We start from the raw sequence: 19237 nt of genomic DNA on the forward strand, positions 1-19237 counted from the left end.
AATTATAAAATTTTTAAAAAGTCAAGTGTTATCTCATTAATTTTAAAAGTTTGTTGTGATTAAAAATATGTACTGATACCATACAAATTTTGTATTTTTCAATTCAAAATAAGATTCGCTAACTGTTATACTTTAAATAACTTACGATGTTTGCGAAGAAAATGTTAGTAATAAAATATATTAAAACTAACATTATGCCAGGCTTGCAAGGCGGCTTCAAGTCGAGCGGACAATTTCTTTTCAACTTCATCATCTAATCTTCTCACCCAAATTGCCAAGTTCGAGTAAGAGCTCAGATTTAAATTATCCACGCATTGCTGGATTCGATCTAATTTTTACACTTAAAATATTAATCATAACATTTAAAACTTATCTTATAAGGCATAATTAATAAACTTTTAAATATTGAATTTTGAAAAATTTATGTGAACAAGAAATTGAAACCACATCGACAATTTTCTTATAACTTATACAATAGCAAAGTAACAAATTTAAAACCAAAACTTGTTTCTAGGTCTTTGTGAATAAAATATAATACATTTATCTATTTAAGAAATAACAATATAATATAGGAATTACAACTTTTAAATAAACTTAAGTTTAAAATTATCAAAATATAACATTTTTTTTTGATTGAGCTTCAATGTTATTTACACTATAATTTGTATGGAAGAAAACAACTAACCGATAATTTCTTTAAAATCTTTGAAGCTGAAGCTGCAGGTATCGAGCAGCCTCACTTCGTTGCAAATTTGATCATCTATGAGCAGCAAATCATCAACTTTTTCCTCGAACGAACTTATTTGTTCGGCAAACTTCTGAACGTATGGATCCAGTTTATACGACTCCCACATCAGTGCCATGCCTAAAAAGCAATAATTATTAGTTGTAAGTTCCAATTTATAAAAAGGTAAATTCTTTTTTATAACGCAAAACTTTGACAGTTCAAAAAAAATAAAGATATAAAAACCTTCACGTATGGTTTCATGCACATCTTTTCTCAACTGAGCGAGTAGCGGTAAAACACCAGATCTTTCTTCAATTTTACGAAGAACACTTTCATAAGTACGAATTGCTTCTTTTAGTGATATAGCGAACGGGTATAACTGATTAGCCTGTTAAAGTTTTTTTTTATAAAATGCTGTAAAAAGTGTTAAATATTTTTACTATAAACATCTTTAAATTTAATTTTAAACTAAATAAATAAAACAACTATAAGTTTATATGTTGTTAATGTAGCCCTTTTTATTAACGTAAACTCCAATATACTAACTGACTTTATCTTAGGTAAGACTTGGTTAAAGTAAGTATTGAGAATCTTTAACTGTAGCATTTTATCCTAAGGAACTTAAATACTTAATGATAGTAAGTAATCACAGAACTTACTTGATGAGCCTTATTGACAATTTGTAGTGGAACTCTGAAACCGAGGGATTTCATGTGACGTTGCTCCTTTGCCAGTGTTATTATTTCCGGCTAAATTTATTTAGGTACTTCTTAACTTGTTTTTGCATAATAATTAACTTTATTTATTAATGAACCTCAAAAGAATATTAATAAGTGCGTACAAAGTAATTTAAAACTAATTAAAATTTAACTACACGTATAGCTAAATAAAATTAATACTATAATTTATAGAAATAAAACTAAATATTTCCTTAACGTATTATCTTTAAACATATTTACTGCAAAGATGATAGAAAAATGTTAGATGATATTATGATATAAAAATCTAACTTGAACGAACCTGAAAGTTAACTTTCAATCTGGCGATCTTAACAGGGTGCTCACTTCCATCTTTACCAACCACCATTCTCACTTGTCTGGTGTTCTCAACTGCGAATATGTTACCGTTCACACTGATATTTCTCTGAATAACTCGCTGGCTCCATTCCTCGAATATTTTTCTGGCATCCAGCTTGTTACGGAAATTTGTCGAATCTGTTTCCAACTTCTGACCCTCAACGTGATGCTTCCAATCTGCCATTATTTCATTTCAAATTTCAATTGTGAAACGGGGCTCAAAAAATTCTGATTTCTTCAATTTTAATGTACATTATTTAATTTACAGTATTAAATAACAGTATTGTTGGTGGTGATTCAAATGATTAATTGATGCACTACATTTTAGATTTTATTCCATAATGTCGATAATCATAAAATTGTCAACAAATATGTTAGCTTAATAGTTATGAAAGGCCTTTGAGTGCATCTGATATTCGACAAAAAATATTTCGTTACAATTCTATCATTATCAATTTCACCTTTTCCCAGCACATCTTCCACCCTCCTCATGTAAGCGCTCAGCTGACCTTCGATCTGTCGCGCCCATATTATCCTGCCTGCAACGGGGGGTAAGTCCCTGGCCCTGCTGATCAGCTCGTCCTGCGACTTGCCGAACCCCTTCTTGAACTTCTCGTGCAACCTCTCGATGTCTTTTTTCACCTGGATTATTTTTTAAAGTTTTTTTGACAACTTAAAATGTAACTTTTGCTCGCTAAGTTAAATTTGTTTTTTAAAATTTTCAAAGTTTGTTTTACGCTTTGCTAAAAACTTCAAGTTTTGTTCAACAAAATTATTAACTACTATTTATAGAAGATACAAGCATATCTTTTTATGATATATATATTTTATTATATCATCGGTTAAAAAAGGACATCAACTGGCAAAAGATTGTTTAGAAGATTTAGGTATATATTTATATAAACTGTAGCAAAAAACAAAACAATTTTCATGAGTTACAAAATAAGTAACAATATTAAATTTATGCTAAAATCCAAAGACATTTTAATTAAGTTCATTTAAATATAGCTAATATTTAACTTTAAAGCATTAGTTTTTGAAAAGTTACAATCGACAGTTTAAAAAACGCAACATAACATTTTAACCAAATTATTTATCACCTTTTAATTAGTTATTGAGAAACAATGTTTTGATACAAACTTTTTTTTTCAGAATAAAAATAAAAATTTATTTTGTAAACTACGAGCATTTATCATTACTACCGAAAAGAAAACATTACATAAGATTATCATTAATGAAGATTTTTTAAATAAAGGAAAATTAAAGCGTTATATTTGTTCTACCTTTAAGTTTGCTAACTGCTATTAATTATTAATTTGCTACTGAGCGCTTCTCATAAGCCACATTTTATTGTTAAAACAACGAAGCATACTTTTTCAGTCATTTACCCGTTTTTTTTTCTTTATTATCAAAAAACTGTTTAAAAAACTTTATCAAAAAAATTAAAACATCCATCAAAATTCTTAATAGCGTATATTGTGAACTAATTTAAATTAAACTTATTAATCTAAATAACTTAATTTGTCAAGAACTTTTTCAAACTTATTAAAAAATTTAACAAACATTTTGAATTAGTTGAGTTTGGTATTCTCTTATAGCTCCTCTGATTCTTTCTCTTACAAAAAGTGCGTTAAATCTAAAAAAAAAAGAAAAACATTAAATTACTAAAACTTAAAGAAAACTAAGCAGTTTATTTGTCAAGAACAAATTATAATTATAGTATGTTTTTTTTTACAAATTAAGTTTCTTTTTACAGAAAGTTAAGTTTAATAAAGTTACAAATCTACGTTATTATATATGAGCTATCTGAATTCAAATAAGTTATGTCTAAAAATATTAATAATTTCAATACATACTTAACACCAGGACAAATCATCTAATTTTATAAAACACGTAACTACATTATTAAGCTTTAAAAAAAGTGTATTCAAACCAAAAATTACTGTAAAAACCAGAAATGTTTACTTTTTCTTAAAATGTTAAGTTGAGACAAACAAAAAAATGTTAATTACAGGGTTGCCAAAAATATTTCTTTTTGCAAATTTGCTTTAGGTTTTTTGATTTTCTTCCAGGTTTTTGTAATTTCACGTTTTCGGGACTATTTTTAGTTTAAAATTAAGTTCAAGGTAAAACAATGTGTTAAATAGTAAAACAACATTGAAAAAATACTGTAAACCTATTTTAAACGTGTTTTTTAATAATATAAAAAAATGTCAAAATTCCAGGTTTTTTATTCAAAATTTCTTAAGTTCCTGGATTTTTTTCCCAAGTTACCAAATTCCAGGTTTTGAGGTTTTTTAGCAACCCTGTTATTAAGAATCTAGAACAAGATTTTTTAAGACAACTGAATTCTAATCAAAACTTATAAGGATATAATTTTGTTTATTTATACAAGTTAAAACATTTTTTTGAAGTTTAGTTTGTTAAATAACAACTATTATTATTCTAAAAAACGCTTTTACTTATTTAAAAAGATGATTTTGTATTTACTTTTTTTAAATACAGCTAGTGTATTTAAATATTAAAAAATTCAGAACTTAGCCTAAAAAAAACTCGTTTTTTAAAACAAATAAATAATAAGTAAATGATTAAGTCTATGCTTTTTTCATAATAGATTTTTCGAGATGATACAAAACAAACCTGGAGAATATTCTGAGCATTTCATTAGCATTCTTGGCAGTGGCTAGTTGTTCCCTCAATCTGGTGGTGATTCTGCTTTCAACGCGGTCGATTTGATCGTTGTACCTCCGCCACGCCTCTTCCCACTTTTCCTTGCCTGTTTCGTACATAAACGATTCGTTTTAATTTTTAAAGAAGCATTGTTTTAAACTGAGTATCTTCAATATTTGTAAGGAGAAATTACTATTTCAAAATTCAAAATTAATCAAATAAAAGAAAGTCGTATTTTTGCATTAAAAATGTTCTAAATAAAGGACGAAAGCTTTGCAACTAAAGTGTTTTGGTTATTGTTTCATTAGACAGCTATTTAAGGGCTATTTTTTAGCTTTTTTGTATTAATCAAATAAATGGTGATTTTTAATGCTTGCTAGGATACGAAGTAAACACTTTATGCAAACTATTCAGACTTTTAAGATTTAACAGTAATTTGTAAACACATTAAATAAAATAAATTATAAACTATTTCTTAAAATAAGTAGTTAAGGGCATAGGGGGGTAAACACCCTTTTTTGGTTTTTGATCTTATTTTATATAGTTTTTACTAAGCTACAAGATGCTTTTTACAGATTTTGAAATTCAAAATATTTTTTTAGATATAGCCGGTCAAAGTCGGACGCTACAATAGGATCCTTATGGGAGGCGCAAATTAAAACGGCAAATAACTAGAAATCACTAAAAATCTATCTCCTCCTACATTTTTTGAGATAACTACCTCAAATTTTCAGGAAATGTTCCTTGCAATATTTAGAAAATTCTGTCGGAACAGAATTTAAAAAAATTAAAAAATTAAAATTTTATAATGAAAAAACTAAAAAAAACTGTTTTTTTTGTTTATTTTTTTTATAAAATTTTAATTTTTTGAAAATTCCTTCCGACAGAATTTTTCTAAATATATCAAGGAACGTTTCCTGAAAGTTTGAGGTAGTTATCTCAAAAAACGTAGGAGAAGATAGATTTTTAGTGAAATAGTCTATTTTTGCCGTTTTAGTTTGCGCCTCCCATAAGAAACCTATTGTTGCCTCCGACTTTGACCGGCTATATCTCAAAAATTATTTTGAATTTTTAAAATCTGTAAAAAGCATCTTGTAACTTAGTAAAAACTATATAAAATAAGATCAAAAACCAAAAAAGGGTGTTTACCCCCCCCCCCTATGCCCTTAAAAGTTAAGGCATTCAGCAAAAACTATTAAAACACAAATTTTATCATGACAATGAATGAAACATGTTTAGGATAAATTGTACCTTCTTTTGAGACATCCAAACAATCAACTTGCTTGACATTTTCGTAGGCTAAGCTGACTTCTTCAATAGAATTAGGATCTGAAGCTTCTACCATTGATAAATTCATCTGAAACAATAGTATATAAAAAAAATTTGCACCAGAAAATATTTAAACTACAAATTAAGAGGCTTTTATAGATTAAAGCTAGTTTGTTATACAAAAACTAAACAAGTAGAGGTAATAATTAAATTACATCTAACTTTTAAGTGCTTCACTTTACCTAGGAGACTTAATTGTATAAAAAAAACAATTTTTGCCTAAAAGGTTTTTTTTTTAATTTGCTTCAAAAAATTTAATGGTTATAAAAATAAAATAAAAAATTATTGATTAAATCTGTTTAATACTTAAAAGATTTTATAACTACAAAAACTTCACATACATTTTTACTCTGATCAGGGTCGGGGGTAGGGGGCTGAGATGATTTTCTCTGGGGTCTGAGCACTCTGATGATTACATTTCTTAGTTGCTCGTGCTGACGCCTGCACTTGCGCATGTTATCCAACCTTAAACACGTTAATTAATTGTAAAAATAAGTATCCATATAGGACTGATTGAAAAAAAAATAAAAATCAATTCAAAGTAGTACAAGCATATTGCGTTTTATAATATTGATGAAGATTACATTAGCTTTTAAATAAATAAAAACTGGTCGTAAGTAGTACAGCTTTTACGTTCAGCAGTATAAAGTTTACTAACTTGTTCTAAAACTTACAACAAAAATATAAATTTAAAAATAATGAAGGACTTAATTTAAACTTAATGTTACAAAATCTAAACCTGTTTTGAAGACTCTTATGAGCAGGATTGAGTCTCCACATCAATTTTTTGTTGTCTTCGCGTTTCTTTTTTGTCAAATCTCTCATCAACCCCTAAAAATAATTTATAAGTGTTACTAAATACTAGTGTTGCTTTTGGACTTGTATAAGTTTTTAAATACTTCGCATAAAAACATATGTATCAATAATAAAGTTTTTTTTTAATAACAATTTATCTTATGAATACCGTGATTTCTTTCGGTATTTAATATAGAATATTAGAAAAAAGTTTTTTTGAAAATTAACAACGCCTTACCTGTAGCTTCTCATATTCATCTTCCCAGCTTTTAAACACTTCAGTTGCGTCCAACATGATCCGCTCAAAGTCTTCGTAACTGACGTGCATCAGCCTTCTAGTGCCGAGGACTTTCAAGAGCCTGGCGAGCAAGTCCCTGCTGATGGCTTCAACAAGCGACAGGCCTCGCATCATCGGGTACTGCTGGCAGTTACGTATCTTGCGCATGTGAGCGAAAATCGACACCAGCGCCTGATAATATGCATTAATTTATTAACTTTGTATAACAAACTGACAGCATCTGTAATATAATAAATAGTATTTTTATATAGTTAAATAAACTACGATAACTCAGTACATATTTAACATATACTCTTCATATTTTACGTATGAACAGTTTTGCATGTTTGTTGTAGAGCTTCGGTATTTCACTTGGTTTGTATAGATTTTTATTTATAACATTTAAAAACCATTAAATTATTTGTTTCTAAATTACTTAAAACCAATCAAACGTCAGCATCTATTGTTATGTATATCAAAAAAACTTTAAAACTAGATGGAATTTTATAAGAAATTGCTTTTAAAGCTTATTAAAATAAATAACTATGAACAGATTTGCTTCTGCAAGTTTTTAAAAAACAACTATTCATAAAAACTGCCTTAAAGTTACATTTAGTGTAAACTAAACATAATAATATACTATATCTAAAGCATTTGAGAAAAAACTTTAAGTGTTTTAGATTAAAGAATGAAGTTTAAAAAGTATTGAGCTAAAGATGTTATTATTGATGTTTTACCTCTGTGCAAACAGATGCAAAGACTTTTCAAAGCATTTTTGTTCACGGTTTTACAAAAGGATGTTTTATAAAAAAAGATTATTCCGCATGAAACAGCTGACCAAAAAATGAAACACTTACTTGCTTTATCTTCTTCAGTTCAACGGCAGACAGAAGTTCTTGTAGGGGAAAATCCTTCATCAGCGGGTTGTAGTCTTTAACTTTGTCTAATGCTTGCTGCAACCCTGTTGTTTGTTAAACAAACTTTATGCACAATGTTTATATAACCCAGAGGTATAACTAAATTATAAACAAAAAAAATAAAAGTTTTTGCGGTAAAACGTTACAATTATATACTCTTTACTGTTTTTTTTAATACTTTTTATTTATTTTTGGTACCAAATAATTTTGTTACACATTTAATAATCAAGATATGCATTACTTTAAAGATAATCTCAATATATGCATTACGAATAATTAAACATCAGCAAAAGTAAATTAGCTTCAGTAATATAAGTATAGAACAACTGTAGGTATTTTTTTGTTAACTATAAACAAAAATATATAAGTTACCTAACAAGTCTATATGTTTTAACTCAACAAACCAGTATCAGTATCGAAGCTGACAGTGGCATGAAATCTTTTTCCATGCTTCAAAATATCAAGTGAAAGCTGCACCTCAGTACTTTGCCTCTTCTCCTGTATCTGCTGCAACGACCTCTCAAGGTTCAACCAGAAGCTGATTTCCTGCAGAGCCGTGCCCGAAGAAGGGTCTCTGTCCAATTTGGTTACCTGCAAGTAAATTGGGGATTAAAATATTTGTCAAATTTCTTTAGTTAGTTGTGTTTTAGTGTTATCAACTCTGTTCTAACTGATGTATCGTCTTTGATTTGATTAAGATTTATTTTACTATAGTTAAGTTTACACTTTTTAAAGCTTTAGTAGTTCTTACTTCTAGAAACATTTTTCATTTTGTTATAATTAAATCAGTATGTTATTTTCTGTTTAGTATATAGATACGACCTAACTAAGACAGTATATACCATAAAAGATTAAGCGACTATTGATGCTGATTTGTGCAAAGCTTTTTTTATTTTTATTATTGTTTTATAAAAAGTTTAAATCTTAAATTATATAGCAAAATTTCGATCATGTGCAGTATATAAAAAGGGTGAGTAGTAAAAAAAAATTACGAAGCTTAACATCAAAATAAATCTAAGCTTTAGATGTTTTAAAACAACTGATAAAAATTTAACATTGATATAATATACAAAGCAGTATAAAAATAAATAATAATACTTGAGCTTAAGTTTTTATAATGTAAACAAAATTAATTAACTATAATATTTAAATAATACAAATAAATTAAAAAATTAAATAATTTACAAAAATTATGTATTATAAAAATATAAAACTCTATTAGTATTATTATTTTTTGAAATTAATAGCTTAACTTTAACAGCTATAATAATCAAATTACAACTTTAATTAATAATATTAAACAAATAATAAGGGAAGTTAATAACCAGGAAACATAAAACTACATGTAAATAAAAAGTGTTACAACTTTTTTAAGTAAAACTAACTTTTTGTATTTCCCTGATCCATCGATTGACTGTGTTCTGCAGGTTATTGAGAAAAGTAGAATCCTCAATGTAACTTGCAAAGTCTTGACCACGAGGTGTTGCTCTTCCTTCGTCCCTGGCCTTCTTAACGGCAGTTTGGACGACCGGATGGACCACCAGGCTGATTTCAGGAATGTCAATGTTCTGCTGCAAATGGAGCAGACCCACCTCAACTTCCGAAATCCGCTTCTCTATATTTGGTGCCAACTTATCTCCTTCCCTTCAATATTTATATAGTTTAATAAATTTAACTTGTTACTACTTGACTGAGTTTTAAATTCTTAGTACTTAGATTTAAAACAAAATAAAGTTGATTTACACTTTATGATGTCTATTTATATGTTGTATACGAATTCAATGTTTACATAAGTTAAAACCAAAATATTAATTGTGTAAACAAAGAACACTTTTAAATTGGCTACGTACTTTTAACCCATAGTCAAATGCTAACACTAAAATAGATTTAAATTAATTTGAATAAGTATTTTTTTGGAAATTAAGAAAAAAAAAGAAGAAGCTTTTTTTATAGCTTAAAGGCATCCAAAACTCTCAAATAAAAACTTAAAATATACTAAAAGTATAAAAAATATAATGAAAACTAAATTATTTAAACAACCTAATTTCAAAAACATAGCTTACAAAACAATATGACACTCTGCAATACTTTTTCATTAGATTTTTCCACAGATTTACTTGGACTATTTTTTATTTTACATATAATTTAAATAAGTAATTAAGGGTAGGTGGGGAGGTATATCATAATAATAAGTAAACTGGTAGATTAGCTATTTTTGTAAAACTAAGGCTTAAAAACTTAATTTTTAGATATAAGGAGTAAAAATTTGAGAGTTTCTTAGATTCTATATGTAAGGAGAAAACAAAAATAGCAAAAAAAATACTTCACTATAATTATATGTCCTCTCACGATTTTTAAATAATCTTTAAAAAACTCCCATAGTCTAATCTTAATATTATATAGAAAAATTTAGCACAAGAGTTTGATCCTAAAAAATTTGAGACCTCTAGCTTATAAATAAGAAATTAGACAGAATTTTAGTGAAATTAAAGTTTTCAAGTAAAAATATCTAGTCTATAGGTTTGTATCTGAAAATTATTATATCTGAAAAGTTTAAATTTTAAGTTCATACTTTAAGTTTTCATTTAAAAGCCAATATTATATTATATGATATTTGTAGAGAAAAATAATTAACTCCCTTATACACTTATTAAGTAAACAAAAATAAAAAATGGTTAGAACGGTCAAAAAAAAAAATCATTGTCTCAGCCTTTTATAAACACCTTGAAAAGATCTTTTGTATATTTTTTATTTTTGATGGTTCTAACCATTTTTTACTTTTGTTTAGTCAAATTTTCAATCCTGTCCGGTCTTTAGAATCAAAAGAGGCAGACTACCTTCATCCCAGCACTTTAATTACTTATTAAGTAATGTATTTAGTACTTGCTGGTAATAATACTTGTTTTCAATAATTCTAAAAACTTATTAAAACACAGTTTTTTTTTTAATTTTCCTCAGTGACTTTTTTTATTAATACAAAAGTTTATATCTTATATTTGGAGACGGGTTAGTTTTGCACAAAGACACTGTTGCACAAAGGGTCATTTTTAACTAAGATTCACTGTTCCACGGATAGTCAATTTTGCTCAAGAGTAAAAAAATATATATATGATCAAGGATAAGGGTTAACAGTGATAGTAAAAAAAATTAATAAATAAACAAAAAAATCCTAAGAAAAAAAAAACAATCAAGGATTAGTAAAAAAAATTCACCCCTTGAAAAAGTGACCCCTTGTGCAAAAGTTTCCCTTCGTACATTTTTGACACCTACCCCTTAAGTTTAGTTTTGAACACTTTTTACTTAATGAAAAACCTTACTAACCTTTCAAGCTTTCCACTCTCGCGAACGTAGGACTTAAAGAAAGGAGCAACTACTTTGCTTACAATAGAGTGCAATGTCTCATACGGGGAGTCTTCTGTGAGAGTAACTGAGTGAATTTGAGCTGAAAGCGGTTTGTCTGCTTCTATTTGGCTTCCTTTTTTTATCAGTGCTAAACTGTTATAAAATGATTTTACTAGAAAAGTTGAGCTCATCTTTTTAGAAAAATAAAGCAAGAATTTTGTTCTTATTTAGTCTATAGTAATAAAAAAACAGCAAAAGGTCCATTTTTTAATTAAAAACTAGTTTAACATACTAAAAAACTACAAAATAATGAAGCAGTAGTCTTACTTAATCTATGAGGATATATAATTTGCTATTTGTTAGTAAAAAATATTCAAATTAAAACTAAAACATATAGCTAACCCAACAGCTTTAGCGTTTGAATAGTGAACAGCAATAGAAATTACATAGGTAGCTTCTATGTCATCAGAGTCTTCATTCTCTTCTACAAAAAAATATAAATAATAAAATTATAAATAAACTACTGGCTCTGTGTCTAATGCGCTTTTCAACATTTCTATTATAAAACAAATTAAGGATACAAAAATAATTCGAAATATAATACTTTTCTTAGTTTTTATTTACTTACAACATATATAAATAAAATTAATACTGTTGAAAGTACTTTAGCATAAGCTAAGATTTTAAATGTTAGCTACTCAAAAAAGATTCTGTCATTTTTACTAACTGTCAAAACAATAATAGTACTTTTGTATTGACATCTTACTCTGATAAAAAAAAACTAAAAGAGACATTTTGTATTTCATTTAAAAACAGCAGTTTTAAGTATAATATATCTTTTTAAATAGACCAGTTGTTTTACAAGCTAATTTTGTTTTGCTGAAATTCATCTTTGAACTTTACAAATTTATAATGAACAACTAGTAGCTTGGTTGAAGTCAAAAAAATAAGACCAAGTTGTTAAAAATTTTGCTTTGCTTAAAGTATATTTTTCCAATATTAAACAAAATAAGTTTAGAGAAATTTTTCTAAACACTGCAAACACAAAACACATATTACTTTAAAAACATAAAAGGAGAAAAAAAACTTGAGCAAATTGAGTTATTTATTTTTCCCTCCATTTACTTGTATCGAAAACTTTTTACAAAACTGACTACATCTCAAAAGTTGATTGAAATATTTATATTCTATAAATTAAATTTTATGGTATATATTTTAAGCTATTGATAACGGGTCAATGTATTACTTTGTAAAACTAAAATCTTTTTTGGTGATAAATTGTGTAAAAAACAGTTTGTTAAACATTGCACCTTAAGAAATCAAGTTTTCTTTAATAAGTAACTTTAATTCTATAAGTATCTATCAAAAGGTTTGAGATTTAAATACTTTAAGTTGAGTATACATGTTAAGTTTTTGTCTTTTTAATAGAATTATATTATAAAATTAGTATTACAAAAAATTAAAGCTTTGTTTGAAAGTTTTAATCTCAAGATTTACACAAAACACCTAATTACAAGCTTCAATCTATCTATACATGACTAAACTAAGTTTACCTTTTACAGAAAGTCTTTCAATCATTAAAGAGGTAGCTTGAGGATCAGAAACAAAATGTCTGAGAGTATCTAGCGTCGATTTCTCTTCCAGTTTTTTGCTGAGAGCCCCATCTGACTTGCTACCATAATCCAAGTGCAGTTCAACTAGCTTGTTTATATATAAAGCAAGCTTGTCTACTGCAATTAACGGCTGCATTGATTGGTCATCCGCGACCATATTTGAATAGTATGTTTTTAAACAATAACCTATTTTAAATTTATTACTGAATTTAGTTCTAAAACAGAAGAAAAAAAAATTGAGTCAGATAAACTCTGAAAATTTATATACAATGTTAGTCTTAATTTTTACAAAAAATTATATATATACATAAAAATACCAATCAAAAAAACATTGACAAAAGTCTACAGAGCCTAAGCCTTGACTTCCGTATGCCATAAAGATAGCTTAAATTAACAAGGTTTGATCATACCACTTTGATCATCAGACCACCAATTTGATAACTTCATTAACAGTGATAAGTATAAAAATAAAAGTAAAATAATATAAATGGCTCTTTTTAAATAGCTTAAATTATTAAATATATGCCTATTTTTATATATTGTAAAAAATTATTTTAATTAATCAAACAACTTTTAAAAAGTTTGGTTTCAAACAGAAACAAATGAACTGGAAATTTTATGGTCTTTTCTCATTAACTTAGAAACTCATAAAGAATTTTATTTTTTGAGCTAGACACCTAAAATGTTTAGGAAACATTCAGGAAATACCTCAAAAGAAATGGCAATTCAAAATATTAATAGTATTTTTAAGTTAAAGAACAATTTAAGTAAAAAAATACAGGTTTTTAATTTAAAAAATTCCTATGGAAAAACTAGTAGCAATGGACTTACTAAGTATAAAATTAAAAAAAAAAATTTAAGTGAAGAAAAACTAAATGAACTTTATGGTTTTGATTTGTGCCTTCTATTAGTAGCCTACTTTTAAAGTTTTGTTTGTTTGTGAAAAGTTTCTGATATTTAAGATAACACTTTTAAGTATATGGTAGACCCCACTTTACTGTCTCTATATCTTACCTTACCTTATTTATAAGGGCATAAGGGGGTCCACCTTGGTTTTACAACATGATTTTACATTGTCATAAAATTGTTCAAAAATATATTTCTAACAAACAAACTATTTATTTGCCCTAACTAAAAAGATTGCTCAATTTACTGGAATTTAAAGAGTTAGATAAATAGAGGTGTGCAAATCAAATATTTTATTCACAACCGGTTTCTGTAGCAAAAAATTGCTACCTCTTCAAGCAAAATAAAATATTAAACTGCACATAACAATGTTAGTTATCTATAATGTAATTTAAAAATTCTTTTTTAAACCATACCAACATAATCTTAACAGAAGCAGTTAAACTGGTTAACTACCCTACTTAATAAAGCTAGCAGGACCTAAAAGATGTTCGATTACTTCATTATGACCTTATGTCAATAAGAACTCAAGAATTGTAGAGAAAATAACAACCAATTAATAAGTAAACCTTACCACTCAGCAAAACCAACATTATTTTTATATCAAGACCATTGATTATATCTGGGGGCAAATATCCAATATCAATATACAAAAAAAGGTATGGTAGTTTACCAGTTTAACTGCTTCTGTAAAGATAGTTATGGCAGTATGATTTCAAGGCTATTTGGTAAAAGGATAAAATAACATATTCCAAAAAGTATTGATAAGTTTTATCTAAATGAGTAGTACATGCTTAAAAAAGATCTGCTATTGCAGAACACCTATTTAATAACCCTGATTGTGCAAGTAAATATAATTTGAAAATATTAAAATATATTAAAAATTGTTTTAGTGTTTTTGATTTAATTAAACTAGAGGCTATATGTATTTTATTTAGAAAAAACTAAGTTGTGTTAACATAAAGATTTTGATTTATACTGTTTTTTTGTTTTCATAAATAGTTTTATAAGTTGTTATCTATGTTTTATTTATTTTAGTTTCATTGTAAACAAAACTATTTATGTTTTGTCAATACCTTTTGCTAATTATTACCATTTTAACATTGATTATCTTTGACTATAGATTTATCTTTCAAAATTAGTAGTTCTCTGCATAATAGACTAATTTTTTTAAGTTTCATTGGTTTAATTTGATTAGGGCGACTTCAATAGCTTAGACAATAAAGGATGTCCATAAGTGAAAAAAATAGAAAGTGTTTGAATTTAGTAAATATGAATTTCTATCAAACTTCAGCCTTGTTATACAAGCTGGATTTTAAACTTTATTTTAATTGCTCAGTAAACAAATGAAGAGTTAAGCACAAAATATATTTTGAAAGGTTAATTTGAGTTGTGTACCTTTGAAATAAAATTATTTTTTGTAATATTGGATATATATGTTAAATATAATTAAACTTAACCATTGTATGTTAAATATAATTAAATTATACAAAAAGGCAGATAAAGTTAAGCATGATGAAACTTAACCTTGTTTGTTGATAAGGAGGTAAAAGTAGTTATCAAAATTTTTTTACAAAAAACTGTGTGGTTTTTTAACCCTATTTCAACTTTCTTTATAAAAAATATCTAGAAATTGGCTTATAATTTTTTATTTTCAATGGTCAAGAAACATTAGTCTTTAATTTACATAAGTAGTTTTATTTTAAACCAAAAATTTATATCATATAGTGAGAATCTTTGTAGCAATATGAAAATAGTACAAATTTATCACAAGTAAACTACTTTATATTTTACTTATCTTATTTGTATCAAAAAGCAAATGGTATGTAGCTTAAGGACCAAAAGGTCTTTCTTCAAACTAATTGATTGAACATAGTTGTGAGTGCTAATTTTTTTTTGTATATGTATTGGCCATGATCTTGCAAAGATAGTTTTCAAAGTCATCTACACAATCAGGCCACACCTTAATTTCAAAGGCAACAGATTTTCTTCTACTTCTGAAGTTTTTTTAATGCATAATAATCAAGTATGAAGCATATGTATAAACAGTGTTTGCCTTATACTATTGTATGAACTTCATACTATTAAACTTTGCTTTGTTTACAGTTAAGCACTTTGGTTCAAATTAAAACTGTTATCCAGATTTCTTTCCATGTTTTATTCATTTAAATTAGGAGTTTCTGATAGTCTTTGCTGGCATTCTTAGATAACTAAGCTAACAAAGTAGTAAGAATTCTTAATTTTTTTTAGACACTTAAAGCGCTAATTTTAAGTAAAAATTTAAACCAAAACTATTTTTAGAAAAACATGAAGCAAACTTTTTTATTAGCTACTTAAAATCGTATTTAAGTACTGAAGATCTCTTCTGCAAAAAAATATAACCTAAAAAATAATAATCTCAAAAAAAAAAAGTTTAATGAAGTTTAACTTGATCGAATTTAATTTGATTTTATCGAGCTTTAAATGATCGCGAGTTAGAAATTATGATAGTAAACCAACGAAAAAAGTTTCAACCTTGTTTTTTAATAGAATTGCAGCTTTTTAGCAAGTAATATGGCATATCAAATATGCATACGTACGTAGCAGCACTGATAGATAAAGTATTTACGTAAGTTTACAATTTTTTATACACCACTAAATGTTTTTTTTTATGCAATAGCTTTAAATTTTGATTGGTTAAAAATAAAAGTTTGTGACATTTGCTTTATTTAAATACTTGCATATTATAATATATCTATTCAATAAGAACTTTAAAACCTTAAAACATGAACACATGAAGAAACAACGATAAATATATGAATTTTAACATAGATAATAATTGAAGCAGAAAACTAAAAAGCATAACAAAAAACGCAAAAAATTAAACACAGTTTTGTACTATTGATCTTTATTGTAAAAATAAAATTACAATTCCAATCATGAACTTTTTACAACTAAAACTAAATACCTCATGTAAAAAGTTCTGTAATAGCACTATAGTGTCTTCAGGAAAAGTTTTTATTAGTCATTTCAAAAATAGATGAGTGTTAAAAAAAATTATAGCAAGCATAAATTTGTATAAGATATAAAGATACAAAAAAATTAGAAACTAAATAAAAATATTATTTCTTTCTTAAATTCGTTAATGCTTGTTTTTAACCAGTTGTATATGGAACTAAGTTTAACTATTCTCTTATGTCTAAAAATAATAATTTTCTATCTTTTTTTATAGTTAAATTTACATAAATCTTACAAAATTATATTTTAAATTTGTGTATATATCATTATAAATCAATAAACAAAGAAGTATGTTGTATGTTATTAAAAATACAAAATTCTGACTACATATTACTAGCTTAAAAAAACAAAATTCTGTTTTGATTTCAAACTTAAACAATTAAATAAATTTTATTATATTAAACGTAAGAAAAATAAGCATATCGAACTTTTGTTTGAAACCTGAAAAAGTCTAAATTCTTTACGAAATTACTATCATTTTTTGTTAACTATACTGTAAATGAATACTATAAAAAAATATAATCTTTAAAAAAATAAATTGATAACCGACGACTTTTTATGTAATTTTTGTGTTATTATACTTTTGTGACGTTTTAAATTGTTTTAAATGTTTTACCTTTGATAAGAAAAAATTCGACATTTGAAACACAGTTTTTTTTTAAGATTGATACTAATACATACATTTTAAATTTATTAAAGTACACTATTTATTTTATTAAATTCTTCAGACAATAAGTTTTCAATTAAAATATTAAGGAATATGATATTAACTGGCCGCAAAAGTTTACAGATTTTATTTTTTTGCTCATAATATAAATCGTTCTTTAAATGATACAAAAAATAAAGAAATTTGTATAATCTTGTGGCTTTAAAACCTATTGAAGAAATATCATTTGCACAGTGGGCTGGCAAGTGGCCATTGACCATTTTAGTGACTTAAAATTAAACCAAGAGATTTATTTTGTTGTTTAGAGCTTGGCATCCTCTTTAAAAACTTGGTTTAGTTCTATTCTGCTTTGAGTAAATTAAAAGTTATCTAAGAATTAACGTAGTAATTTTTTGCTGTTTTAAAGTATAAAAATAAGATAAAAGAACTTCAAATTTATGTCGAAATTAAGGCCTACAGCAACTGTTAAAAATTACTTTAAAAGCTTTTACACAAATACTTTTATAGGATTTTTATTTGCTGTGATTAAAAATCGATTAAGAAAAAATATTTGAAAGTTTTAAAAGAAAAAAATATTTTTTATCATTTAGAAATACTGCTATTTTTTCAAAGTTTTATTGGTTTATGTAAAGCAATATAGAGTATTTTTAAGATAAAATATCTTAAATGCCTAGTGATGAAATTTCTTATTTAAACGAAAACCTGTCGTTGGGCATAAAATTATTTTTAAAAAATACCAAGTAATGTTTTGATTCCTATTTGCTTTAAAAAAGATCATTTAAAAAATTAAAAAAAATTGAAAAGTTTTTAGTTTTTAAACAATTCATTGTATTTTCCCTGACAAAATAAACAAAATTTAAGAAAATGGTAAAAAATGTTTTGTAAATAAGTCTTACAGGTATTTTTCTGTAACTTTCTGCGAGAAATTTTTGACAAAAACTATGAAGAATCTGAGTAGTTTTCAAACTTTAAAAGGCATAAAGTGGTTAGATTAAAACTTAAATAATATGTTGAACACTTAAGCAGAAAATAACAGAACCAATTTTAAAACAAAGAAATAAAGTTCTGTTTAACTATGTTTAGCACTTAGTAAAATTTTCTTTTTAGTAAAATTATTTTATTATAGTCAATGGGCACTTGAACTCCGTTTTCAGCCCACCGTGATTTGATTATTTTGTTAACATGTCTTTTTAGTAAAGAAATAAACTTTTACCTAACGTTTTGTAAATTTCTGTCAGATATAATACTTTTAAAATCATATAAATTAATGAACTTTTTTTCTAAAAAAATATTTTTTTTGGTGTTTACTTTAACTAAATGAATAAGAATTAATATGATAGTAAACGTTTTATTTATTTTTTAAATTAATTTTTTATAATGAAATTTCAATCATATTTGTAAGCAGAAGGATTCTAAACAGACTAATTAGTTGTTTATTACTTATTTTCAAACTAAAATACAGAGTTTAACAAAGGTTACTTTACATATTGTCGTGTAAAAATGTTTTAATTTATAACTCTTGGTTTCTTTTTAAATATGGTAAAACCTAAGCTATGAATTTAGCTAATTATTTCCGTTTGATCATCTAAATTTATACTTAAAAATTATATTATGACTGAAACTCATTTACTTTATACCTTTAAAAATGTTTTTTATTCTTTTATTAATTACACAGGGTTGCAAAAAACCTTGAAACCTGGAAAACCTGGAATTTGAGAAATAAAAAAATAAAAAGCCTAAAAAAATGGAGTTTTGAACAAAAATCATAAAAAAAAAACTTAGAGTTAAAATAAATTTTAACATTTTAATTAGTAAAATTTCGATTCTATTATATAGATTATAGATAAAACTATTTTGTCATCATCAATTTTTTTTATTAAAATACACATTTTAAGTAGCTTTAGAATATCTTTTCAATTTA

The 19237-nt window shown here is 25.9% G+C and overlaps 1 protein-coding gene across 1 annotated transcript in view; it reads right to left on the bottom strand.

Moving 5' to 3' along the window:
* Positions 1-12928, bottom strand: part of LOC145829821 (cytoplasmic dynein 1 heavy chain 1-like) — a 52741-nt gene extending 39813 nt beyond the window's left edge. Inside the window, exons 1-18 of the mRNA XM_082937689.1 lie at positions 12687-12928; positions 11536-11617; positions 11113-11286; positions 9177-9435; positions 8196-8382; positions 7732-7835; positions 6836-7066; positions 6542-6633; positions 6144-6267; positions 5725-5830; positions 4444-4579; positions 3367-3439; positions 2265-2445; positions 1748-1980; positions 1387-1476; positions 971-1115; positions 686-865; positions 192-328 (exon numbers count right to left, since the gene is read on the bottom strand). Coding sequence (XP_082793815.1) covers positions 192-328; positions 686-865; positions 971-1115; positions 1387-1476; positions 1748-1980; positions 2265-2445; positions 3367-3439; positions 4444-4579; positions 5725-5830; positions 6144-6267; positions 6542-6633; positions 6836-7066; positions 7732-7835; positions 8196-8382; positions 9177-9435; positions 11113-11286; positions 11536-11617; positions 12687-12903 — 2751 coding nt within the window. The 5' untranslated portion in view covers positions 12904-12928. The remainder of the gene's footprint in view (positions 1-191; positions 329-685; positions 866-970; positions 1116-1386; positions 1477-1747; positions 1981-2264; positions 2446-3366; positions 3440-4443; positions 4580-5724; positions 5831-6143; positions 6268-6541; positions 6634-6835; positions 7067-7731; positions 7836-8195; positions 8383-9176; positions 9436-11112; positions 11287-11535; positions 11618-12686) is intronic.
* Positions 12929-19237: the final 6309 nt, after the last annotated feature.

The sequence above is a fragment of the Thalia democratica genome, chromosome 2 (genome assembly GCF_965202585.1).
Source record: "Thalia democratica chromosome 2, ktThaDemo2.hap1.1, whole genome shotgun sequence".
NCBI classification, from domain to species: domain Eukaryota; kingdom Metazoa; phylum Chordata; class Thaliacea; order Salpida; family Salpidae; genus Thalia; species Thalia democratica.